Genomic DNA, 25,916 nt, shown 5'->3' on the forward strand with positions numbered 1-25,916 from the left:
AGGCAATAAAATTTATGGAGATAGTTTCTTGAATTCTTTACACAGAGAAGGGATAACGTGTGATAAGGTACAAAAGAAAGTGATAAACCAAAACTAGGAGTTGGAGTGAATGTACTTGCCAACTGTGGGAACATACCTGTCTTATTAAGACAGTGGAAGGACAATTCAAGAATTGAAAAGAGAGTGAGAAAGAGAGATCAGAGAGAGGGGGGCATGACCAACTACTAGATTCGAGTCAAAAGGCAAAGGGAGCAGTGGCAGTAGCAAGAAGCAGCAGAGCAGCAGCAACAGAACAGAAGAGCCTCCTCTATTTTTGGCCAAAGCTAATTAAATGCTTCCCACCACTTAGATTTTTTACTTGATCTCTCTCTTCCTCGGCAATATGCGTTTCTCTCTTTTTTGTACATTGCTAATATTTCCCTTTGCTTGCTGTTGTTATTACTACTGCTACTGTTTCTTTAATCTCTCTTTTTTTCTCTTTGCTTTTTTACCTACGCACCACCACACATTCAGTCATGATGATACCTCTGCAAAAGTTTCAGTGACAACTTATGGGCAGCCTACACTTCTTTTTTATTATATACAATGTCAAAGAAAACAAGAGAGATGGGGCCTGGTGTGTGTTGAGACAGGTGTAGGTGCAGTGGATTTCAGTTGCATGTGTTTTTAATTTTTTTTCCTCCCTTTATGATTGTGTTATTATTTGTTTTTTTGTTTTTATTTTTACTTTATGGTTAGTTATAAAGATCTGGGGTTGAGTTGTGACTAGGGTTACCCAATTGTGTTTATTTTGGCTAAAAAATTTTGGCTGTTTTTTTAGCAGGATTGTACTGATATTTGGTTTGAGTGGTCTGTTCCATATTTTCTTTCACCTTTTTTTTTTTTTTTATTGCATGTATCCAAAGTTGTTTTTTTCTTTTCAAGTACTTGTGTAAATCCAAAGTTAAAACAATTCACTTGTTTATACTTCATTATATATGAGCTTGATTTAGCTATTTGTATATCCAAGCTATATATATATATATATAATTTTATTTTTATTTTTAATATATTATATAAAAAAATATTAATTAAATTTTTTATAATTTCAAATAAAATGATTACATAAAATATCAATTTAAAAATTAATAGTAAATAACCAATAATAGCGGAAGCTATACATTGTAACGAAGAGACAAGTCTTATGATTTTAGCCTAAGACGTAAACCAATCACCCTCTTTTTTTTTTTTTTCCTTTAACCATTATTTATGACCCTTGATTTAAGTAAATAATTCAAAACTTTGTCCTCTTGATGTAAAAGTATTCATTTTTTGTTTTGGTAGAATAAAATGGTGTAAATCTCCTATCACTTGCATTCTCACCCTTACGGAAAGTGAAGTCACTTATCATCCAACGAACACTTTATTGATTTATTTTTATTATTTTTAATAGAATATAACTAACTCAATTATAATCATGAGCAAGTCCAAATATGAGCAATAAAAACAATAATTACAATTACCAATTCAACTACAAACGCAATTCATGAACTGAGCTAATACTATGGGCCACACAATAAGAAATAGCCTTCCTCTGAACTTATTAAATTGGTGAAAATATTTGTGATCGAGAGAACTCAAATTTAAGACATTTTAGTCCTCACATAACTGAGAAGATCAACCAGACCACACATGATCTGCGGTAAATCATCTAACTTTATCTTCGATTAATCCAACATCTTTCATTTCTTGCAAACATGGACATGGAAGAACGCTCATGTTAATAGAATCCGAATATATTGGACCCTTTTGCTTTGATTTTTCTCTATTATAATTAATTGGTTTCTTTTCCAAGAAAAGCAATGACATGGCTTTCTTGGACTAGACAATAGAATGTGCATAATTGAAAATTCATAAGAATCCTAAATTATTCTTGACATAATAATAATTGTCAATCCAATTCTAGGTCATTTCAACATCAACTCTCTTCAATTTCAAATCCATCTCTCTCTCTCTCTCTCTCTCTGATATTATTCAAACAAGGTCTAGTAGGACTAAGACAAGCCTGCCAAGAAATTACCACACCATCTTCTTTATAGAAAATAATAGAGGTGTACCTTGGTGTAACCAACATGGTCCAAATGCATTTTAAGGCAATTTGCATCCCCCACATTACTACTATTACTGTTACTACTTCATGTCCTTATCCTACGCAGTTTCAGTATGAGCAATTTGATCAGAAAAAACAACAGTCTCAATTTCTAACTAAAAAACAAAAATCAAACATATTACCCACACTTCACAGCAAACACAATTAAAGATCCCCACATGGCTTAGCTGATCAATTCTTCAGTGGAAGAAACTCAAAATACTGCTTCGGGCTCATTTTTGTATTTATGGCTTTGATGGGTACTTTTGTGTCTTTCTTGCTTCCTTTCAAATCTTCACTGCTGCAAAGTGGGAATAATTCTAAGGTTTCAACTTCTTCATGTTTATATTCTTCTTCTTCTTCATCATCATGGTAACCATTCATCTTATGATCACCAAGATTTAAGAATCTTGAACTCTGCCTTTGAAACAATCTTGAACTTCTTGTTGTGGTCATGTTGTTGATTGGGTACCAACCCATTGCATGCCACGTGGCATTCTTCTTCTTTTGACTGAAATTTTTATTTTTAATATTATTATTATTATACTGGTATAGTTCCTTCTCTTCAAATTTTGACCACCCATGTGTTGTTATGGTGCTTTCTGCTCTTACTGCTGCTCTATGCATCGAAACAGGTCCCTGAAAAATACACATTTAACAATATAATAATTGAGCAAATTCCCAACAAGTCCAAGAATTTCTGTGCTCTTTCATACCCTTAGCTTTGGTACTTTTTCTTTTCCAATAATATGCAAAAGCAGAAAAAGCTCATCATTAACATACTTTTCTTTTTGACCTTTTGATAAGTCAAATAATGTAATTAGATGTTTAATCTTATATTAATTAATTATGGCTTCTACAAATTACAAATTAGTTATAATTAACTTGAAGAGTTTGATTTGCTTTATGATCAGCGAGAACGAATATTAATTAAGATGGAATATACGGACCTCTAAGTAACACTCACTGCAGCTTGAAGGATGTATCAATGTCTTTATCTGTTCAACTTCATAAACTGTCCTTCTCAACCCTAAATCAAAATTTCTCTCTCCAAAAGTCAAACAAGATAAAGAAAAAAAAAATCTTATCTTTGCCTTAATAATTTTTAAACAAAGACCATAAAGAATCCAATATAAATACAAATAAATCAGTTCAAAAAGAAAACATTTAAACCCTAGCTAATTACTGAATCGGATAATAATAAAAATACTTGAAAAGAATTTTTTTTTTCTAGAATCTAAGTGTTTCCTAAAAAAATTAGAAGAAAAAACTATATATATATATATATATATGACATATACCTGATGAATAATCTTTGGTATCCAGACTAGGTAGAGTATGATCATGTTTTCGTACTTTGCAACCAATCTCTATTTCACGACGACGTTTTTGTCTTTCTCTTGCTTTGTGATTTTGAAACCAATAGAACACATTCTTCCCTTCAATCTTTCCAAACCTACTAAGCTGTGCAGCTATTTGTTGGATTTGTTCAGCTGTGGGCGTTCTTATTCCACGTCTATACATTTCTTCCAGTGCTAGTAGCTGCTCTGGCGTAGGGTTCCACCGCGAACTCCCCATTAGTGGTTGCTCACAGTTGAATTCTCTCATGTTCTGCTCTGATGCGTCATTATTGACTAAACCTTCATGTAAAAGTATGTAAACATGATTAATGCTAATTGTACATATATATATACACACACACACACACACATATATATGGGGAGACAAAATATGAAACTGGAGTTAGTGGTACCAAAGTTGTTTCAGAGATATGAGATTTTGAGTTGAAAACCTACTTGAGAGTAAGTTAACCAAAAAAAAAAAAAAAAAAAGATTAATATAAGGAGAAAAATGGCATACCCAGATAGCCATTTAGTCCAAGAAGAGTGGTTTTGGTTTTAGGGTTAATCATAGGCAAGAATTCTGCAAGATTGTAAAGCTCATTCTTGTGACCACCGTTCATGATCTTGTAAAAGTATAGCTAATGCTCTCTTCTTTCTCTGATACTTAGAAAGTGAGTTTTATATTACACCCAAAGAGAGAGAAAGAGAACAAGGACACAAAAAAATAAAAAAGAAAGAAAGAAAGCAGAAAGAGGGCTACCAAGAAGCTTGGAATTCTGGGGGGATATTGGGAAACGAGAGGCATAAAGAAATGAAATGAAACGACATGACTACTATGATACATGTATGATATATATATATATATATATATATATATATGGTTTGTTCTTATACGAGTCAAATCATAAAAAAAAGAAAAGAAAGAGAGAACGATGATGCCTCCTTGTTGTCGTTGCTGCTGCTGATCAGTCACCACAGAACAATAGCAGCTATATGGCTTATAGGCTCCCTATATGACATAGAATTCATTTCACTTATAAGTTATGTGGATTGTCAATTTAGCTGTTGAAGGACATTGCCTCTTGTGCTTAGCCATGAGTACCTTAATTCCTAGATCCTCTCATAATTAAACTCCTTGTCCTCATATTACTGCATAATTAGAAAGTACCCTCTAATTATTAAATTTAGGACCAGCCTTTGCACATTCAGTGACCTAATGAGCTTCTATTTGTGCAATGTCCGCCACAGTAAAAAGATAACTCGTTCTTTTGAAATTTGCAAAATGAAAAATGAAACTAAAAAAAGTATAATTGACAGTATAAAAATTAATACTATAAAAACCCATGTAAATTTATTTATTTGTTTATACGTATTATGTATAGTATAGGCGAGTGTCGGACTACACAAGACAGCTCTATTCGACCTAATACGCCGTATACAGTTTTATGCCTAGACTAGAGTCTTAGCTTTAGGCTTTTGGCCGAGTAGGTTGATACACATTACAAATTGTTAAGTGCAATGTTTGTTCAGACACGGACACAGATTGATTATTGTTGAATTATGTCTGAATTATTTGTATTGATTGGATTGAGTGAAGATCTCTTTTCTGTTTTTTTTGACCCTTTTTGCAAAATCATTACAAGCACGAGCACGTAGCCTTGTCCACAGTTTTATGCTCACAATCATGATTATTGTCTCAACCTATATGTAAGTGCACGGTGAAGTTGTAAATTAATGTCTTTTTGTGTAAAATTAGTTAATTTAATAGCTGTTAGATATTTTAATAGGGTTTAATTATTAGTTATTTTAATAAAAGTTAAATGTTATAAAAGTTAACTTTTATAAAATGCTATTTTATCCTCTAAAAGCTAGTTAAAAATACTATATATGTTATGGAACATTTTAAAAAGTATACCCTCTAAAAATTAGTTCAAACAATATACATATAACCGAACACTCTAAAAAGTTGTGTTTAACATTTTGACTGACTATTTGCATTTTAATATTAAAATTTCAAATTAGTCTTACAACAATAAAATTAATGAAATACACTCCTCTGTCCATTCTCATCTGTTATTTTTTCTGGAGCTTCTTTGTCTAAAATTATCTGCCATTTTGAGACTATTAAACAATATTAATTATTTTCTTTGTCAAATCCTTATTGATACTAATTAAAATAAATATTTTTTATAATTTTTTTAAATGTATCCTATTCTATTCTCTCTTAATTTTAGTGACAAATTAAAAAAAATTGCTGAAATTGAACTAATTAGATAAGATAAAAGATAATTTAGTCAATATTATTTATAAATTAAATGATTTCATTACTTCCTTTAATTATCTATAAAACCTTTGAACCACAAGAAAGTTTCCAAGTATTAATTGCCCCGCTATCAAATAATTTATTGTTGTAATTATGGCAGCACTGTTTGAGTACAACAGAAGTTAATAGGAGCTTGCTTGTTCCTTTGTAAAGATTGTTAATAAAAAAGGGAAAGCGAAAGGGAAAACCATAAACTATTACGTTAGCAGTTCTTTTTCCATTTCTCTCTTTTTCTTTTATTCTGTGCCTCTTGAATTTAAAAAGTTAAAATTAAATATATAAACAAGGATGATCCTTTAATTAATAAATTTTCCTGAATGAATTCTCGAGAGTGCTTAACCCCCATTTCCAAGAAACAATTTTTAGGTAAACCACTGACCAAAATCAAGGAAGAAAGTAAATGAATCATCTGCTAACTTTTTTCTAATTGCTAATTTGATATACAGATTACATTTCCAACTGTTGTACATAAAATATTACATTACATCCTTTGCATAGGATATATGCCGGTTTGAACGATGGTAAATAAAAGTTTAATTAGCAGATTGAAAGGAGGAATTACGAAACCCAATTCGGGTTTCACCCATTGAACTGCAATAAGCAAAATCCTAAACAGGAAATGATTCCTAATTTACTTGTGACATTGGCTAGTCTGAATATAAAAATATAGCCATGTCGGTTTTTTGAGTTGAAGCTGCAGCTCAGTGGATAAATGAATCATATGAAACTGACCTGAGATATATGCATGCTACTCGAGAAGTTTGTTACAGGTGCTTACACCAACAGCCGCAGCAAGATGCCAACCAGCATGAATAAAAGGAGTACTAGGAAACATATCATCTGCAATGAAAAGAACACCTCCCAAAAAGGATGACATCTTATGTAGATTATGCGCCATCCGCAGGTCTGGATCTTTCACTGCTCTTCTTGCAAATGCCACCTAGAATGAATAATTAGAATATAATCCACGTAAATATGTGGCCTGAAACGTAATAAGATTGATGTGCTTGAATCTTCAGTAAGGGGTTCAAAATGGAAACAAAATGAAGAAAGGAAAGAACTTAATCCAGCTGAATAAATGGCATGTCTATCCACAACCTGAGATTTGATTTGTCAAGCTTTAATTGAAACCCAATATGGGTTGACCCATTGAGGCGGAAAGCCAGTAGTCTTAAGAATAAAACATTGGAATCCTAAATTTATAATCATGTCATGCGAGCACAAAGATGAACCTCTATTAGATTCCTATTAATAGAACCAACTTCTGTAGAAGCATTTTGGAAGGAAGTACAGTGGTCAAGAAATACTTGCCAAGCAATGAGATGCAAACTATGTTGCAAAGATCAGTGTCTGAGAAATATTGTCCAGTTTTAGTTATGAAGCTAACAAAACATGGAAGGAGAATGTGTTCCACTCTTGATGCATATACATATTTCAAAAGGAATACAGTAGAGCATATTTCACCTTAATTTACTATGTTTTAGGATCAAAATCAACAATATGTAATCAGAAAGCGAAAGGTGAAAAGGAAAAGAAAAAACAATTTAACTAACATCAATAAAATTAGAGGTCAGCATGAGGCAGATAGATACCTCCATCATCCCTGTGTGAACAGCAGACACCATTAGAGGCTGTATAGGCAATAATGCTGCAGAGGCTGCCATCAGGAACTTTGGGTTCTCATTTCTAAGGGCTCTTGTTAAACACTGCAAGAGGTACTTGAGTTATCAGGAAAATACTAAGAATAAAAGTAGAGGAAGCAACGACAAATAAAGAGCAGAAAAAGCCGAAAAAGCAACTACTATAAGGACTTTTGAAAGTTGCTCATTTATGTACATTGATAAATCTATGTTCCTTGTTTGGAAATAATATTTTAAGGTGCAGTTTATCATTAGTAGGATGACTTCATACAAGGGTAAGCACAAACCAAGTCACGCCATGACCAAGGAAAGACTAGTATTCATTTGGTCATGTAGTTTAAATTCAGCCAATCTACAGCCAATCTAGAGCTCAAGATTCATTAGTCTCAAATAAATAAACTTATTTGAATCATTATTTGCAGACAATGACTGACATAATCCACTAATTACGACCATAGCCAGGATTTTCATCACAAACAGCAGTATAAGCATTAAAATATACTCGATTAACCTTGCTAGTAGGGTAATCTTATTTAAAGCTATCTAATGCTCTATAGGAGAATAAGCCAGAAATCATGATGGAACTGAAATCTAACACCTATATACGTATTCTTTACGAAAAGTTGCTTTTCTTATCAGTTCTGCAATCCTTACTCACAAAGAGAGGATTGAGGTGGAAAAGAATATAGGAGGAATTCGCTGCTCAAACATTCCCACAAGAGCGTTCTTTCATTTAGCTCTCTAAAGATCAACTTTTATAGCTCTTAGATAAGTAATATAGTTATAAAAGATAAAAGTCAAATTTTCACACTTCCTGGATTAGTTCTTCCTAGATCCATGTTTAGCTCTTATAGATACCAACTTCAGCATTTATTTAGCATTGCGTCTCAAGAAGTTTCTAACAGGTCAAGGCCCAAGCTAAACAATACAACTTCAAATAAAAGAAAAATAGAGAACTGGACATGTGTGCATATGCACAGGCATATTCAATCTTCATACATCTTTTTTAATATTTGCATGATCATACCCAAATACACATTTCTATCATCCAGTGTATCTGTAATGCACATGTCTATCATCCAATATAGCTTATACTCCGGAATCCTGAAAGAGTCAAAAGTAATAAAGCTCAACTCATTTAGGAACCTCTTGAAGTTAATATCACTTAAGAACCAACAAAACCGTTGGACCTATTATGATATTGAATGGTGTGGTCCACGCTTCCCAATGCTGAAATCCTATGATATCAAACTCACAATGAGGCAAGAGATTAATTTTGTCATTTACATACTAGAAGACTAGGCACAAAGTGCAAAATGCAGGCACACATCTAATCAAATATACGCATACGTATTTGAAATTAAATGTTTAATCGTTACTTATTCAATTGGAAAAGAGATGTGAACATGATCACCACAAGATGAGTTGCTTTTATCAATACATTTGATAAATTGTTCAAGTTTATCATATATTGTCAATGTTTGTCAATAATATTGTGCAAGTTTTACTTGTGCGGGAAAAAACTGTTAATTTCAGACAGCTTACTATTGTTGCTGTGGCTATCATTGTATAGTCAAACCATCTCAAGTACTTCCTGATTTTTCCTCGTGAAGAATGATACAAACTGGAAGCAACTCCAACTCCAATTAATGAGTTAGCGTACAACTTAGTATTCAGGTTCTTCCTGTAAGCAAAGTAGATCAATTAATCAGAAACCGGTGTATTATACTGTTCATATTGTCAAACCAGAAATATATTACCTTGGAGCTTGGAGTCCTAGAGCAATAAAAGGAAGTGATGTAAGCACATTTGCAACTGTTTCTGCAAGATTCCTATCACCTAGTGAAATTACAAGAGATTAAGAAGCAATTAAACATCAAGTGCATAAAAAAATTTTAGAAAGGCATTTGTCTTCACCATTCACACAACACTTGATAGGCCTCAAACATCCTGGTCGTTGTTGCCATACTCTCCTGGAGTAAATTAATAATAAGTTGTGATAAGAGGCATTTTTACTTCTTTAATTTATTTATCACTAACTAATAAAAGAAAATAAATCGAAATTCAATATCTGTACGAATGAGAAACAAACTCTATAATCATACTAAAAGTCTAGCATGCAGATCGATAGGGTTTAGACATACTGCAGTAATAGCTGCTGACTTTCCCTATTAATAAAACTTCCACAGGTTGATTGATTGCAGTCCCCCTGTTGAGTAATCTCTTCTAAAGCAAAGGGTGAATGAGGCAGAACATGGATCCCATGCACACCCTCTAGGGCTTTACCAGGATTCTTCGTTGTACTCTGGGGGTTCATAATGCCCATCAGCATTGCTGCCAGCAAGATTGCTGGCACCAAATGGATAATGTGAATATGCCGATCAATTTCTGTACCAAATGAAAAAGAAGCACCATTACGATGCATAAAGGTCAGGGATACGTGCATCCTATCAGGAATTAAAGTAGGTCTTTATTTGTTTGCAAGAGCCAGTTAAAGTTAAGTTGTTAGATGAGAAATAAAATTATTCTGATAAATAACCAAATAAAATGAATTTTGAGCTCAAAATTTACATATGCTACCAAGCAGCTACCACCCAACCAGAGTACATGTGATTTTATTATGCCATAATGGACAAACGAAGAGAATTTCTGCGGGAATTGAGATTACCTTCACAGTTGGCAAATAGTTTCTTGGTGGGTTCTATGGTTTCTAAATCTTGGACTAGGCTTTACCTTCATTATGTTGAAGGAGTTTATGGGTAAAGCCGTAAAGCTCATGTGTTTTACCTGTCTTTTGGGACAGAAGTATCATATAACTCAACATAAAGCCTTAATCTCAAACCAATTGAGTCCAGCTCGCGAATCTTTTGCCTAATTCTGCTTCCCGAGTCTATCTGCTAAAGATTCTTGGCAATCAAATCTATTGAAAAAGATATTAAACATGTGCATTTATAGACCCATTTTACATGATATTTCCACTACTTATTCATAATAATTGGCATAACGTACATCGTCATAGAAATTTACTCAATTTCTTAAATGCTGGAAGCTACTCTGCTAGAGAATAAAATTTCAACTAGAAGCAACCCAAAAGGGGAATGAAGGAATTAGTGTTCCTCGGGCCTCTCATACAAGACTATGGTTTTTGTGGTTGTGGAACTACCCACTTTAACACCTCCTCTCCTCTCACTGTAAGCAAAAGGAACTAAATTAAACAAAAGATATGAATGCATGCATAGAGTTCAAATGCACACCAAAATTGATCCTTTATGCTAGACCACTGGATCCAGAGGTTAATACAACTTAATAAACCAATTCCAAGACCTAAAAAATCTTATAAGCAATTACCATGATCAAGGAGATCACAAAGTTAGTCCCTATAAAAAAAAAAAAAAAAAAAAAGATTTCTGACAAAGACAAGCATCGGCAATCCATTTGATAGCGAAGCAACAAATAGGACATTTACTTGGACTTCAAAAATCTTAGCACCACAAGATGCTCGTCCAGGACATAAGTATTCAATTAAACATACATAAGAAATTCCAAAACCCAGGAGTAGAACAAAACCCAATTAAATTCAAAACCAAAACCAAAGGAAAAGCTGGTTAATTCATTCAAGACTGGAACTTTCCAAACGAAATTCACAAGAAATACAAATGGGAAACAAAGATGAACATAACAATCGTAACAGCGTCAATCAGTATATCAACAAATAGAAAACAAGGCACGTGCATTCAATAGATATAAAGAGATAAAGGCATAAGTAGAGGAAGATACCAAAAATGATATGGCAATTGGATTTTTGAGCTGAAGAGGGCAGAAGCGGCTATATATAAATAGGTACAGAGATTGTTGAATTCAGTTGGAAACTTAAAATGAAAAATGGAAACTTTATGCGGAGAACAAAAGAATATGGGAGAGAGATGCCTATGACGCGCACGAATCTTCCTCTTTTGACTCCCCGCATATTCCACTTGTCTAATGAAGCTTTGCCATATAGTTTTAGCTGGCCTCATTTTTGTGTCTTTTTTTTTTTTTTTCTTTAAAGAAATAATAATAATCAATAGAATATGCTAAATTCAATTCTGGAAAATTTATCCAACTGACATTAGAAACTGAAATTTCAAAGTAAGCTTATTTTCCTTTTAAGAAATTATCATCTATCCTGATCGCTTTTTATAAATTTCTTTAAAATTTATTGCATTGTCGTTGGCTGTTTAATTCGCATTAATCTACAGTATTTGCAACAATAAAACAATATGCAAAAATAAATTTATAAAAATTAGATTTCTATCTATGCATTATATGGATTATAATATACATTTTTTTATTAAAAATAGTAAATATTTCTAATTAGTTCTTCATAATAAAATTTTATTCTTAAAGAAAAAAATTTACTACTATTTATTTAATATAATATAATTAATTATTTAACTCCAAAAATAGTTAAAAGATTTCTTAATCTTTGAACCCAGTTAATTAATCTAAAATCCACTGCAATTAAAGTTTTAATTATGTGGTTTGATAATCTATACTACATAGATTATGTAGGATATCAATAAATTATTAGATTTACTATCAAAAAAATAAATAAATAAATTATTAGATTTTCTTTCCCCTTGTCAACAAAACGCATGTAAAATTTTTGACTTAGTTATCACAATCCTTTATATAGATTATATAGATTTATGCATTTTCACTTTCAAAATTTATCTTGTAATTTAATATGTTAAAATTTCAGAAATTTGAATATTATCGTATCTCGGATCCTCTCTCAGCTCTCTGAGTATTGTCTTGCCCTCCTCTTCCTGGTTGCTTAAGAACAATTGAAAGTATCACTTGCAGAGTAAACATATGAACTCTGTACTGTACTTTTCAAACCATAGCTTTTCAATGACAGTAAATGTCGAGGGAGAAAAATTGTTCTTTCAAAGAGAGAAGGAATATTTTCAGCGCCCAACGAGAAAATTTTTTCGCTTGACATGAAAAGCTTTCCGTTGGTTAAAAGAAACGTTCCGCTTTACATTCCTTACGTGAATGAGAACCACCTCTGTGGTAAAGCCCACTTCATAGCTAGTCCGAAGTCCATTACAGCCCACTATGGCACAGAGTTTGGAAAAGGACGGTTAGCTTGCTAAGCTCCATTTTGCTTTTTCTTACAAAATTAAGAAAAAAAATCAATAATTGGCTAATCCCGAATTTTTTTTAGGTAAATTAAATCTACATTTGTTGGTTTTTAGATCCATTTATTATTTTTTGTTTTTTTGAAATAAAATTTTAACATGAGTTATTCGGATGAATTTTGGGGAATTTGTAATGAAGAAATTACTCTTATCATTTTTATTATTTTTATATATTCTTTTTAGAAAAAAAGAATTTTGCGAAACAGAAATTTCAAATTTCCATTATTACATTCCTTCAATTCAATACTAAGTAATAAAAATCTGAAATAATGAGAAGTTAGAGGTACAATTCATATATAATGTGTGCAGATTTATTATGGAAACAGTATTATGTATATCTTGGTCTTCAGGACCACCACCACTTTTGTGTGTCAGATCATTCTTGAACATTATTATTATTTGAGGTCCACTATATTGATTTTTCCTAATTCAATTGTTTCTGCCTCTAACTCAAATTTTTGTACCTTAAGTCACAAAATTAATTAATTAACTCAAAGTATAATACACACCTAGCTACTAAATCAATAGCTAACATGTAATATTTTATATTAATCATAAAATAAAAAGACGGGATATGCTTTATTCCTTATAGTATGTGAACGCAATGTAACAATCCCACCAAACATGTGACCTAACATTGACTGTAATTAATAAATTAGTTACAAGATTTAGATAATGAGGTTTAACCATAAACATAAAAAAATATCGTTTAGGTTTAGTCTTTTAGCTGTCATTCCCAACTAAATATCGTTTAGGTTTAGTCTTTGAGCTGTCATTCCCAACTTTATCATTTCTTGTGATTGCAATGCAACTGGTCAACATCTAACCATTTGTGTCTATTGCTAAAAAGTTAATTAAGCTCCATGATCATACGGTTTCTGTTTCTAACTTTTATTTAATCGATGCCCTGTGAGGGAGGGTAAAGAAAGCAAAGCGGGTTATGTGCAAACTTCTATAATTGAATTTTCGTCTTCATCTTTAGACGGTATGGCCAGTCCTTTAAGCACTTCGTGCCTCAAAACTAGCCTTCAATCACAGGATAGGAAAGCTGAAGCTTGCGAGATTGCCCTTTGCAAGCCTTTTACCCTTGGCCTGGACTGACTGATAGCATTCCGGGAAGGAAAGGGAGACTTAGCATCCGATTCTCGCAATAGACTCTTTCTGGGAGGTGTGCAAGAAGAGGCATCTCAGTTCGGAAAGCTAGAGATTCACCAAGGATTGAAAGCCAGTCTAGGAAAAGAGAACTCTTCAAATCCAGTCAGGGAATTCCAGCATTCCCGACGGAAAGAGGTCTTGGAGTGATCCGACCTGAACAGTGAACTCAATAGATCAGTCAGTGAGTTCAGGGAAGACATGCTAAAAGTAAGACCTTCCCATGCCATTCAATGCAGTTGAGAAAGCAGAGTTCATAGGCTAGCTGGGACTATTCTTAATTGGCTCCTCAAGAATAGACATCAACTTTGTCACCTAGTAATGTTGTATTTTATATGTATATATAAAATACACTTCATTTGTTTTTTTTTTATTTTTTTTTATTTTGAGAGAGAGATCCAAATTAATATTTAAGACATTTTTTTTTGTTTTTATATATATATATATATATATATATATATATATTGTTTTTAATTGTCATATTATGTATATCTATATGTGGAATGCAAGTTGCAGTAAAAGTTGAAACATGAAACTATAAAAGTCAAATCATAGCTCAATAGGCAGATACTGAGATACGTATGTCAATATGAATATATAGATTGTAATTAATTATGTAAAACTAAGAGTAATATTTAATTAAGCTGAAATAAATGAATTAAACCTTTTAGACCAATTATAAATCTGAAAAGTATGCTAATTAGTTTAGTTAAAATAATTAAAAGGGAATGAAATTCAAATAAAATACACAAAAGATCAAAAAATATTTTAAAATGAAATCAAAAAAACACAAATATAGTACAAACACAAAGTTTGTTTACCAATGCCTTTCTATAAATACATTTCCATAAAATTTAATAAATCTCCGGAGACAACGGCTATTAATACTGGACAGTCCCACAACACCCTCTCCAAGAGGGACAGAAACAGAAATAAAAAAATAGTAAAGGAAATTTTTGTTTAAAAAAAAAATGTAAAAACAAAAGCCAAAAAGTAAAGAAAAACCCAAATCAAGAAGTGAGAAATTGTGTTAGTAAAAGGTTCAGAGTCCAAAGATTCAGTGAGAGTGAAATAAGATATATATAAGAAGGTTCCAGGAATCAAGGGTCAAGATCATGTGCCTAGACCCATAAGATAAGGAGCACCCAAAGTTAATAACCTTTTTTATTTTTGCTTTTCTTTCCACACTATACTTCGTGACTTGCTCTATTCCCATTCTCTCTTACTCAGAAGTTAAAAAAGAGCTCATTTCTCAGCTACCTGAAAAATCTAGCTCTGAAAAAGAATTATCCAAAATCTATTTATTCTTTGAGTTTGAGAAAATCCCAGTTAGCCGTTTGAGTTTCTTTCTTTATGGTCTGTTTGTTTTTTGCATTTTAATTGCAATATCAAACTTTGGTGGTGCAATGACAGTTCATAAAGGAGGCATAGTTAGCAGTAGTAGTAGAAATGGTGGACCTGGAAGAGTTAGAGCTGCAATTGTGGTATTCTTGTTATGGGTTATATTAGTTGCTGCACAATTAGGTTTCTTTTATGCAGTTCATGAAGAAACTGGGAAGTTGGTGATAATCAAGTCTTTGCCAAGAAAACTCAAGTTGTTGGAGATACAGTCAAAAACCACATCGTTTCATGTTCCTTCTCCAAACCCAGTTGTCAAGTCCTCTTCTTCTCTCTCAACAAAGGATGCTGATGGAGATCTTACATACGAAAACGATAAGAGGATAATTCATACAGGTCCAAATCCTCTTCACAACTAGAACTTCGGTGGTTAATCTGTGTATGTTATTATTACTACTAATGTTTTAATGCTAGAAATTAAAAAGAGTTGATAAGCTATTATTATTACTATTTTCTGGTAGTTCAGAATATTAGAGAGAAAGAGAGAGAGAGAGAGAGAGAGAGAGAGATAGAAGAGAGCATTGGCTGTAGCCCTTTTTCAGTTATGTTTAATGAGGTTATGGGTCCTGGGAAAGTGTAACGATGGAGTGAGAATTAGAGAGAAAGAAAGGAAAAAGGGGGGGCTAGCGTTAATGCTCTTGTTTCTTTTGCAGTGTTTTCTTCTCTGCTGTACTCTTCTGCTATATTGTTCGAATTTAATTGCTGTAGTTACTCTTATTCATCAACTTTGCCACTGCTATTTGCTTATATATCATTTCAACTTTTGAATTTCTTCTTCTTTTCTTCCCTCTCTTTGTTTACTATAATTCCTTCCCTTTTTCTCTTTAATTTTAAATTAAGCTCTCTATTTAAATCAAACCAAACAAACCCCTAAAAATTGATTCAGAAATGTGATATCATTATATACATATGCTTACATTCACATGTCCATGCTATGCATGGCTTGTATAATTCTTCATGCAAGGGGCATTTTCTTTCTTCCAATTGAAAAGTTCTTCCTCATTAATCTCCTTAGGCATTTGCAGCTTTGTAGGGCTTTTCTTTGGAATCTTTCTCCAGTTGCAACAGCTAAAAAAGAATTTCCAAGTTTTAAAATTAATTAATCATCTTGATTTAAAGTCCCCAAAAGGGAAAATAAAAGGTTGAAAGTGGTGAAATTGAGGAAGATTGCTAATTAATCAAGGTTCTAGGTTTGAATTGCAACTTAGCTATATATAAACATTTACTTAATTGTTTATTTCTAATTGGGTAACTTTACACTATATAGATCACTGACAATTACTTCAGTAATAACATGTCCATTCCTAACCTAAACCCTAGCTATAATAAATTAACATCACCCAGCATCCTCATCACCATTTCTTGATCATCACATCAGCTAGGCAACATCTCAGCCATACAAATAAACAATACTATAATCAATCATGCAGAGGCTAAGGCACAGAGACCAGAGACCTGAGACCTGAGACCTGAGAGCTGGCTTTAATAATTGGCTGAGAGTGGTGAGGGTGAGGGACTCTTTTGATTGATTATTCCTAGAAGTCCCAATTTACATGTAGATGTTTTTTGTGACTTAAATGCAATCCATATTTTTTCTCAAAGAGTATGCCTGTCTTGCTGGGCCAACACTCTTTCTCAAGCCTCTACGAGACAATAGGAAATTTCTTGCCTAAGCCAGTAAAAAAAAAAAATTTCTATTTGAATCAAACTGTTATTTATAATTGATTTGATATATAGATGGATTCATACATCGAGTCTAGACAAATCTTTTCCTGACAATACTCCACCATTATTTTTCTCAGAAAAGAAAAAGAAATCTTAGACCCTCTAATTTATTACTAAAACTAGTCATTTCATGCGTGCATTTATCCTTTGGGCACTCCCAATTCTAATAGTACATGTCTAGTAGAGATGTGCAGCGGATATTGCAGGAACCTGACTTATTTGAAAAACAATTTCAAAATTTTCATGCTGAAAAAACCCTAAACAAATTTAATGGTCTCTACCTGAAGGTAATTTTAATTTTAGGACGAAAATAATTCTTTAATCAAATGACAAGAATACCCCCATCATTCCATATTATATATATATATATATATATATATATAGTCTCAGAGTCACCTACGGACAAAATAAACTTCAAGTTCTCAAGGTAAGATCTATTATAAAAATCCATAGAAACTTCATTGGAATTAGTTTTGTCTTTTAAGATCTAATAAATAAATTAAACCTAAGAGATGGCTGGAGAAAGGAAAGATATTTTTCTTCTAATGTAAGTTTTGATAAGTTCAAAAGATTCTATGGGATTTAGTATAAACAGAGATATGTGAAGAAATAATATTATATTCTTGGTGAATATTATAAAATTAATCAACGGAGAGAGTATATATTGTTTTTTTTTCCCCTAGAGATGAATGTTTGCTAGGAAGCCATTAATAGAATCAGAGCAAGCAAAGCATTTAAATGTGCGAGTTAAAGAGGGTTTTGATGAGACTGCAACTACCTCTTCTCTCTCTTTGTCAACTCCCATAAATTAAAAATCTTGTTTATTGCTTCCACCCACCCCAACCCCAAGCTCTCTCTTGCTGGCAACGGCCTTTGCTCTAGCTTTTGCATTATGATCATTACCATTTTCTATTATCACCAGCATACAAGAAATTATGAATCTAAAAAGGCCCCACTATGGCATCCACAGTTGGAATTCCTAAATTCATAACATTATATTTTTATATATGCATGTATCAACCAACTAATTAAGAGGTCCTATTAATGTTAATTAATGTGGGTCACGTTCATTCATGCAACTCAACTATATTTTGGTATTTTTATAATGGGTTTGTCTCAAATCTAACATTCAATTTTGGGTTTTTCCTTTGTCAAAGAATTTGATGTTGAAAAGTGAAACATGTAAATGTGAAATAGAAAAGGCTTTGCAAAACCCTATCTACCTAGTTATATAATTCAGTTCTAAGATAATTATTTTATCTTAAAAATATAATTAAGTTGTTTAAAATATTTAAAAAGTTAATAAATGACCTTTTTTTTGAAATTTATCTTTAATTATTTATTTATATGACGTGAGATAGAAATAATAAAATGAGGTAAAGTGTAATCTGATTAAATTATTTTTGATTTTGTATAATTTAGAAAAATTAATTATTTTTTTAATTTTTGTACAAAATTTTTTATATCTTGAGATGGGGAGTGGTACTAATTTTTGGATACAATAAAGGAGCATCAAAAAAATAATATTGACTGATGCACTATGAAATTAAAATTGGAAAAAAAAAAGTTGAAGCTAGTATCGATTTTATATTTTAGTGAAGGTTGGATTCTAGTTAATTAACTATATAAATAATTAATTAATAGATAAAAAATGCAAATGTAAAGGGAAAGTTTAAGAATATATTTGATCAATTATTATATTGCAAGAAAATTTTATAAAGATCATGTAAAATAATTTTGTTTCATTAATAATTAGTAATGTATGAAGTATATAAATTTAATTTTTTTTTCTTTTTTTTTTTTTTCTAAATGGCTTTCAAAATTTAAAATCTAGGGCGTACCACATTCCCAATTCTATTCTGTTATCATCTGACCCAAAGATTTAGGGCTAAATATAGGTAACAGAGAGTAATGTTTTGTGCTTCCTGAGTAAAGAGGTCCATTCCCACCATTTTATTTTACGTTACCCCATCAAGCATTCACTTCTCATTAGCATCCCCAGCTAGCTGTCTCAGTGACCCCATTTTCTGCATATATTTCTGACAATAATTTGGCATATATATTCATCTCACACCATTCATATAGTGCCTCAGGATCATTAATTAACGACACAATTCTGCTGGAAATTAAATTCTTCCACTGTAGTTTAATTAATTTCTTATTCTCTACAATATATAACAATGGTATTATTACAATACCTGATGAGATCAATGGACGAAACCTCTATTATATATGTCTAAATGATGGTGATCAATGTTAGAAAACCATATGATGATGTGTTGGTGGGTATAGAAAACAAATTAGTGGCACGAGTGACATTACTATTAGGTTATATGTCATGGCAATAAGAACATGACAAGGAAGACAAGAACATAGTGGACCAATACAATTTGGTTCTCCAACTGTGACTAACGTTAAATGTTTGAACCACCAACAATGAATTTTCCATACTTTGCTGTTTCTTTTTTTTTTTTTTTTTTTTTTTCCTTTCCTGAAATCGAGGCATGGAATGAAACCTGAGTAACTAAATTTGCGACTGAGGGAAAAAAATAGGAACAGAATACAGTAAAAGAGAACAAGAGGGTCAATATTAATTACAACTATATCTATATTTTTTACTCTCTGTCCCAAAAAGATAATACATATTTCTTTTTTGGTTTATTCCAAAATATAGTCCACTTCATTTTTTGAATTATAGTTAATCCTTAAATTGTCTATTATACCCTCGTTAAGTTTATCTGATTTTCAACAACCCTCATTAAATCTTATTATTTTCATATAATAATTGCTCCTATATTATTTAAGATGAGCATAATAGGAAAGTTATATGAATAAAATTGTCTTTTAACCTTAATAATTATTATTTTCTTAATCTATATAAAAATAAAAAATGGCTAATTTTTTTGGGACGAGGATGTATTATATAATGATAATTATTGATATTTATGAGTTATTTCCTTCCATTTGACTATTCCTTAGGAAAGCATTTAAGATGACTAAAACTTAAATTTCTGCTATTTTAGTTCTTCCAAACTGAGTTCCATTCCAGGAGTTAGAGGTGGCCCATAAGGAAACATAGGGCCCAACCAACTTGATTTGAGGCCCAACTAAGGCTCAACTCTGGGCCCTGTCAGGTTTTGAAATAAGTTTTGTCAAGAGAGAAAAGTTTCCGTACGTGGCAGGATTTCATTGCGTTGCTTCATTGATTTAGGACGCTGCCACGTGGGGTGCTAAAAGTAAACCTTCAGGAGATACATCATCATGGGACGCTAACCACAGATTCCGTCACATGTAGTTTAGGACGCAGCCAAAAACAACTTAGAAAGGATATTTTTTTAATTATTTACTATATTATTATCATGCAGTCATTCGACCACGATTTCAACAGATAATAGATACCAAGACGATCCGGATCTCACGTGTGGCAGCTAGAGGTAGTCAAGACTCAAGAATAGCGTTTATCTACGAATTGCGGTGAGGCCCATAATCCAGCGTGTGAAGCTAGCCCACTATGTAACTCGGTCTCATCCAATGATGCTTGGTTTAAGGAAGGAGACTTGCATATTCTCGCTGAAACTCTTGTTAGGATTTGATGGCTGTTTTTTTAACAGGGAGCGTGGAGTCGGAAAAGAGCACAAAAATTGAATGGAAAAGTTTGTGAAGAAGGAAAATCTAGTTATATAAAGAGCAAGAGGGCAGTAAGACCTCTAACATTCGCTAATGGCCTCTCTACCACCGTGTAAATGGCCATTAAACACCACCAGTTATTACTATGTATCAACAACTAAAAACTCTCCCATCTTTTTCAAAGTCGATTTATCTTCCTTAAAACGACACCGTGTCACCACTTCTTTCCGCCATCCTTGCTTCTCTGCGCCTTCTTCATTTTGTAGTTCTGATTCGGGTGATGAAGTAAGAAAATCGACAAATTTGTGTAATTCCGCTTCGGGTAAAGGGAGCGGATTTAATTCGGGCTCCGGGAATCCAAATCGAAATGGACCAAAGGGAAAGAAAACGACCCCAATTTTAAAGGCCTTGTTTGGGAGGAAATCAGTTTGGTGGAAGATAGTGTCCTCATCGAGGAAAGTTAGGAGCATCATTTTGCTTAATGTCATGACTTTTATCTATGGTAAGTTAATTGACTTTTTCTCCCCTTCAAATTTTTAAATTTTGCTAATTTTCTGTTTGATTGCTTAGAAAATTATTATGAAAACGAAACTACAAAATATTTGGTTTCATTTTGGTAAAAACGGTATGCATGTATAGGCCTTGTAATGAAATGGTTAAATCAATAAGGAGATGTATCAATTTCAGGCTATTTCTCTGAGAATAACATTATACTGCAATAGTGAAGAAATTAAGCTTTCAATGTGGAATGTTATGTAAAATCAGATTGGGTGGTCATTCTTTAAGAAACTTCACTCTATACCAAAGGAGCTGCCAATGCACATATGCAGGAAAGAAAATAAGAAGTATTGCACAACAGAACTGGATAGTCTTAGAATTTTTTATCGGTGGGTGTGGATAGTATTTGCTAAATGAGAATCAATGAGTAGATGTGTTGTGCGGTGCCCACTCAAGTGGGACCCACAGTAAATTTGAAAGGAAAATAAATTGGAAAAGAAAAAGATCTGCAGGAGGTGCCCAAAAATAAATCCGTGAGGGCTTGGCCCAAAGCGGACAATATCATACTAATTCGGGGTTGGATGGTACGCGCGGTCCTATCAAAGTGGTATCAGAGCCCTGGTTCGGAGTGGGTGTGAACTGCGCAGATGTGAGAAAATCTCGGTGTGACGTTGTAACAACAGGACCAAGACCAGAAGAAGATCTGCAAGTGGTGCCTTGTGTCGAAAGTCTTCCCGACAAGAGGAGGTCGGGCGGCGTGTCCCGCAAAGTTGTAGCGGCGGTACAAGATGGTGGGCAGATTATCCCTGGAGGGGAGGTCACGATTTGTGTGGTCCTTGGCTGGAGGGGAGGTTTGTTGGGATATCCTCCCAAAAGGCCTCGTACTAATGGGTTGGGTTTGAACCATTATATTTTGGTTCCACTTCTCCTCTTTATCTCTAGTCTTAACATCAAGTTTAGACCGTTCATCCTTCGGGATATGCACGAAGGCTTTGCAACCAAACACCCGCAAATGATCATAGGAAACATCCTTTCCTAACCATACTCTGTCTCTGGAGTATCATACTGTAGAGGGAAACAGAGTGAACGGCGAACTGCTGTGAGTAACGCTTCACCCCAAAATCTTTTAGACAACTTTGCATGTGAGAGTAAACATCTGACTCTCTCCATCAAAGTTCTGTTCATCCTCTCAGCTAAACTGTTCATTTGTTGCGTCTTGGGAAGTGTCGTTTGATGTCGAATGCTATGCTCTTTGTAGAATAGTAACTCGTGGTTGATGGTGAATAGTTACTATTGGCGTTACTGTTGCTGAGCCCGTCACTGTTAAGCCCAACACTACAAAGATAGGTGATTTTAGGCCTTCTCAACCCCAAAAGCTAGCTCAAGAGGTGAGGCTTTCCCTCACACTTATAATTTGATCACCAGCCCCTTCCACAACCGATGTGGGATAACCCAACAATCTCCCCCTCACACATCGGGCCATGGGTCGGAGGAGCAACAACCCGTACTCTCCCGGAAACTGGGCTGAGATTGCTGTAACCTGGGCTCTGATACCAAAGATAGGTGATTTTAGGCCTTCTCAACCCCAAAAGCTAGCTCAAGAGGTGAGGCTTTCCCTCACACTTATAATTTGATCACCAGCCCCTTCCACAACCGATGTGGGATAACCCAACAAGATGAAGGGAAGTTATATTGATAAAGTAGTTCAGTAATATCATAAAAAAAAAAATGTTATGAATAAAGCAGTTTTCATGATTCATGACGTACTCTACATTAGTAACATGATGTTAGTACAATAAGCACTGAAAATATCAAAGATAAAGTAGCAAATACAATTCTTATTTTGTTTTGATTCATCATATATCCTATGTAGACAGGTGATGGAGAATAAAAAGGAAATACAACATAGTAACACATTCATTACTTAGTAATTTACTGCAGAACAATGTTTCATCTCAATTTTAACTTTGTTTTATTTTCATGTTATAGCTAGCAGCATTCCAGTTGTCAAACAAATTCAGGCTGGCATGGATCCGGCAACCTTTACTTTTGTACGATTTGCCGTATCAGCTATTCCATTCATCCCGTTTGTATTTCAAGCTCGGGGAGATGTACAAACCCGTAATGCAGGGATAGAGTTGGGTTTCTGGGTTAGTTTAGGATACCTAATGCAGGCACTTGGACTGATGACATCAGATGCTGGACGTGCATCCTTTTTATCTATGTTCACTGTAAGTTTCTTGATCAATCTCTAGATATATCAAGTAGAGGTTCTTGCTCTGTGAAAGTACCTGAAGGTACAATTTTTGGCATATTTTGGGCAAATTATCAGGTAATTGTCGTTCCATTGCTTGATGGCATGTTAGGAGCAGTAGTTCCTGCCCGTACCTGGTTTGGAGCTCTCATTTCCATCATAGGAGTTGCAATGCTTGAATCCAGTGGTTCTCCTCCTAGCGTAAGTCCTATCTGTGTTGTTTATTAGTTTTTTTTCCATTTACATAAAGTATTTGCTGCTGTTTGAAATTTCAAATTATATGATGATGCCTTATTTCCATGTGTATATGGATCTACTGCACTTTTTCAGATTGGAGATCTATTGAACTTCTTAAGTGCTGTGTTTTTTGGTGTCCATATGCTTAGAACTGAACATATATCAAGAAGCACAAGCAAAAAGAAATTCTTACCAGTCCTTGGATATGAGGTATGTGAATTAATCATAAGTCCTTGTAAAGCAGAATGCAGCCTGCTTATCTTCATGAATGGTTTGAACAATCTTGGGGTCTCTATTTAGGTATGTGTTGTTGCTCTCTTCTCAACAATATGGTATTTATTTGGAGGTCAGTTTGCTGGCATCCAAGAGTGCAACCCGTCATCCTGGACATGGACAATGATTTTGCATTGGATGGTTTCTTTTCCATGGATACCTGCACTTTATACAGGACTATTCTCTACTGGGTTATGCTTATGGATAGAGGTATTCTTCATACCTTTTGTCACTGTTTTGAGAAAAACATTAATTTCAAAGAGTAATAGCTCCTTATATTAGTTTCTTTCTGCAACATTTTCATTCTGCCACTTGACTTTTTTCAAACAGGAGAACAAGAGAAGCCAGTGAAATGCAAAATTGTTGGTCTTAAACATAGGTTGTGGTTACATGTAGTGAGCCATGGAAAGAAGGTTGTACTTGGACGATATGAAACAGTTTGCTAATAAAAGAACATGATCAAGAGTATAGGAAACTAATATTATATGCATTTCATGCCCAAGTCAAGTAGGAAATTGCTTATGCAAAAAACCTAGAGGAAAGATGAATAAAGTTGCTGAAAAGTGATGGGAGGGGTTTAAAGTGTGATGCTAATAATAATTATGATTTGGCTCTTGACTAATTGCAGCCGATATAAAGTTTCAAAATTAGGTCCTTTTGGCCATTTCCATCTTATGCTTGCTATTACCCCAAGTTTGCAAGTTATGATAATAATCGGTACATAGATGCTTAGTGGCTTTAATTCATTTACCTACCATTATTTCACCTTTGATATGAGAGCTGTTAATGAGCCTATCTTATGCACAGACTGATGAACACATGGATCTAAACTAAAAGGCTTCAATATGATGTTGAGAGATTTCCTGTTTTATATGGTCCTCTTAAATAAAGGAAAATTTAAGCTTTTCTTTTTTTTTTTTTTTTTTTTTTTACTTTTTCTTCTCCCTAGAATTTTGTAGCTTGCTAACCAGAATTTACTGATTGTACAGATGGTTGCCATGTGTGACATATCGGCGACAGAAACTGCAATAATTTATGGGCTGGAACCAGTGTGGGGTGCTGGTTTTGCATGGTTTCTCCTTGGTGAAAGATGGGGTGCTGCTGGTTGGATTGGGGCTGCTCTTGTGCTTGGTAATCAAGTTTATATCCTCTGGTTATTCTTCTTTCAATTTCTCTTTGGTGATTGCCAAACTTTCTTTTGTTGTAGAGCTGTTCACAGTCTTCTGAAAACAACATTTTGGTTCATTCATAATTTAATCGGTGCATTTCTGCCATGTACTCGTTTCTTTTATTTTGCGTACTGTCTGGTTTTTCCCCTTTCTTCTCTCTTTTTATGAGAAGGATGTGACCTAAAGTCTATAAAATAGACTTCTTAATCAAATTATGAACTTGACATTTTTAGAAATAATTAAGAAAACCATAGGATCTATCGTGATGTTATGTTCAACTTACAGAAATATATAATTGAAGCCATAGAAAAGGTAACTTAGTCTTAGGAAATTTTAGCTTCATTATTATGCAGTTGTTGGCTCCTCAAAATCTTGAACGAGGACAAATAATTCTGCTCTCAAATTGCTAGGCGTCTCTTGCTGCTTATGATTTATTGATTGGTGATTTCGCTTATATGAAGTTAAAGCTACTTGCAATCTTGCAGTTGGAAGCCTGACAGTTCAGATATTTGGATCGTCTTCCCCTGGCGGGTCTTCTGAAGATAAAGAGAGATCTAAAAATGTTGATCAGCTTCTGGTTTCAGATAAGCAAAATGGTTTCTTTACCTCTCCAATTCCCATCCATTCTAGAAAGGATGTTAATGATATATTGAAGAAGTAAGGCATGCCCCATCCCTTTCTTCTTTGAACTGATTATTTTTAACTGAATCATGTAATTATATAGCACCAAAAATAAGTCTTAATTTTGATGTATTCTCGAGGCCCAAAGTAAGGCCTTGCCATGTAATATTTGTGAATAATAGTCATATATACAGCAGAAGATATACATAAGAGAAAAAGCTTTGGCATATATTTTTTTTTGATTCACCTGCTAGTTCTATGTAAAAGACTCCTACTGTACCTTCAAGTGATCAGAGATCAACACTTTCCTAACCTTCCCTACCTCATCCCCCTTCTTGTAAGCAG

General features: G+C 33.5%; 3 protein-coding genes across 5 annotated transcripts; 1 reads left to right on the plus strand and 2 right to left on the minus strand.

The window, feature by feature from the left end:
* Positions 1 to 2,055: 2,055 nt before the first annotated feature.
* Positions 2,056 to 4,584, minus strand: PFS2 (Homeodomain-like superfamily protein). Of its 2 annotated transcripts, none has more exons than XM_089715993.1 (4): positions 3,989 to 4,584; positions 3,430 to 3,762; positions 3,079 to 3,158; positions 2,056 to 2,767 (listed from the first exon to the last, which is right to left on the minus strand). In XM_089715993.1, exons 1-4 carry the CDS (start codon positions 4,089 to 4,091, stop codon positions 2,321 to 2,323), a joined length of 963 nt encoding a protein of 320 aa, XP_089572119.1. In that variant the 5' UTR covers positions 4,092 to 4,584; the 3' UTR covers positions 2,056 to 2,320. The 2 variants fall into 2 exon arrangements, with proteins under 2 accessions (XP_089572119.1, XP_089572118.1); XM_089715992.1 differs by having other exon boundaries at positions 3,430 to 3,768; positions 3,989 to 4,576.
* A 1,607-nt stretch (positions 4,585 to 6,191) lies between these two features.
* Positions 6,192 to 11,412, minus strand: LOC105634071 (hypothetical protein). Of its 2 annotated transcripts, XM_089716615.1 has the most exons (8): positions 11,212 to 11,412; positions 10,103 to 10,623; positions 9,579 to 9,822; positions 9,352 to 9,407; positions 9,195 to 9,273; positions 8,980 to 9,118; positions 7,387 to 7,500; positions 6,192 to 6,734 (listed from the first exon to the last, which is right to left on the minus strand). In XM_089716615.1, the coding sequence occupies exons 3-8, from the start codon at positions 9,764 to 9,766 to the stop codon at positions 6,543 to 6,545; spliced, it is 768 nt and encodes a 255-aa protein (XP_089572741.1). In that variant the 5' UTR covers positions 9,767 to 9,822; positions 10,103 to 10,623; positions 11,212 to 11,412; the 3' UTR covers positions 6,192 to 6,542. The 2 variants fall into 2 exon arrangements, with proteins under 2 accessions (XP_089572741.1, XP_089572740.1); XM_089716614.1 differs by lacking the exon at positions 10,103 to 10,623.
* An 8,897-nt stretch (positions 11,413 to 20,309) lies between these two features.
* Positions 20,310 to 25,800, plus strand: LOC105634072 (uncharacterized). The gene is made up of 7 exons (XM_012216847.4): positions 20,310 to 21,021; positions 23,007 to 23,248; positions 23,350 to 23,472; positions 23,602 to 23,718; positions 23,809 to 23,991; positions 24,771 to 24,912; positions 25,436 to 25,800. Exons 1-7 carry the CDS (start codon positions 20,613 to 20,615, stop codon positions 25,609 to 25,611), a joined length of 1,392 nt encoding a protein of 463 aa, XP_012072237.1. The 5' UTR covers positions 20,310 to 20,612; the 3' UTR covers positions 25,612 to 25,800.
* Positions 25,801 to 25,916: the final 116 nt, after the last annotated feature.

The sequence above is a fragment of the Jatropha curcas genome, chromosome 11 (genome assembly GCF_041381405.1).
Source record: "Jatropha curcas cultivar XTBG-Jc1 chromosome 11, XTBG_Jcur_1.0, whole genome shotgun sequence".
NCBI lineage: Eukaryota > Viridiplantae > Streptophyta > Magnoliopsida > Malpighiales > Euphorbiaceae > Jatropha > Jatropha curcas.

Coding starts and splice junctions, on each gene's coding strand:
- LOC105634071 (XM_089716614.1), bottom strand. CDS start 9,766: ATGCTGATGGGCATTATGAACCCCCAGAGTACAACGAAGAATCCTGGT. Junction 9,408..9,578: donor AGTCAGCAGCTATTACTGCA/GTATGTCTAAAC, acceptor AATTTACTCCAG/GAGAGTATGGCAACAACGAC. Junction 7,501..8,979: donor TGATAGCCACAGCAACAATA/GTAAGCTGTCTG, acceptor TACCTCTTGCAG/TGTTTAACAAGAGCCCTTAG.
- PFS2 (XM_089715992.1), bottom strand. CDS start 4,091: ATGAACGGTGGTCACAAGAATGAGCTTTACAATCTTGCAGAATTCTTG. Junction 3,769..3,988: donor TGGACTAAATGGCTATCTGG/GTATGCCATTTT, acceptor TTTTACATGAAG/GTTTAGTCAATAATGACGCA. Junction 2,768..3,078: donor GCAGTGAGTGTTACTTAGAG/GTCCGTATATTC, acceptor TGTATTTTTCAG/GGACCTGTTTCGATGCATAG.
- LOC105634072 (XM_012216847.4), top strand. CDS start 20,613: ATGGCCTCTCTACCACCGTGTAAATGGCCATTAAACACCACCAGTTAT. Junction 21,022..23,006: donor TGTCATGACTTTTATCTATG/GTAAGTTAATTG, acceptor TTCATGTTATAG/CTAGCAGCATTCCAGTTGTC. Junction 23,992..24,770: donor GGTTATGCTTATGGATAGAG/GTATTCTTCATA, acceptor CTGATTGTACAG/ATGGTTGCCATGTGTGACAT.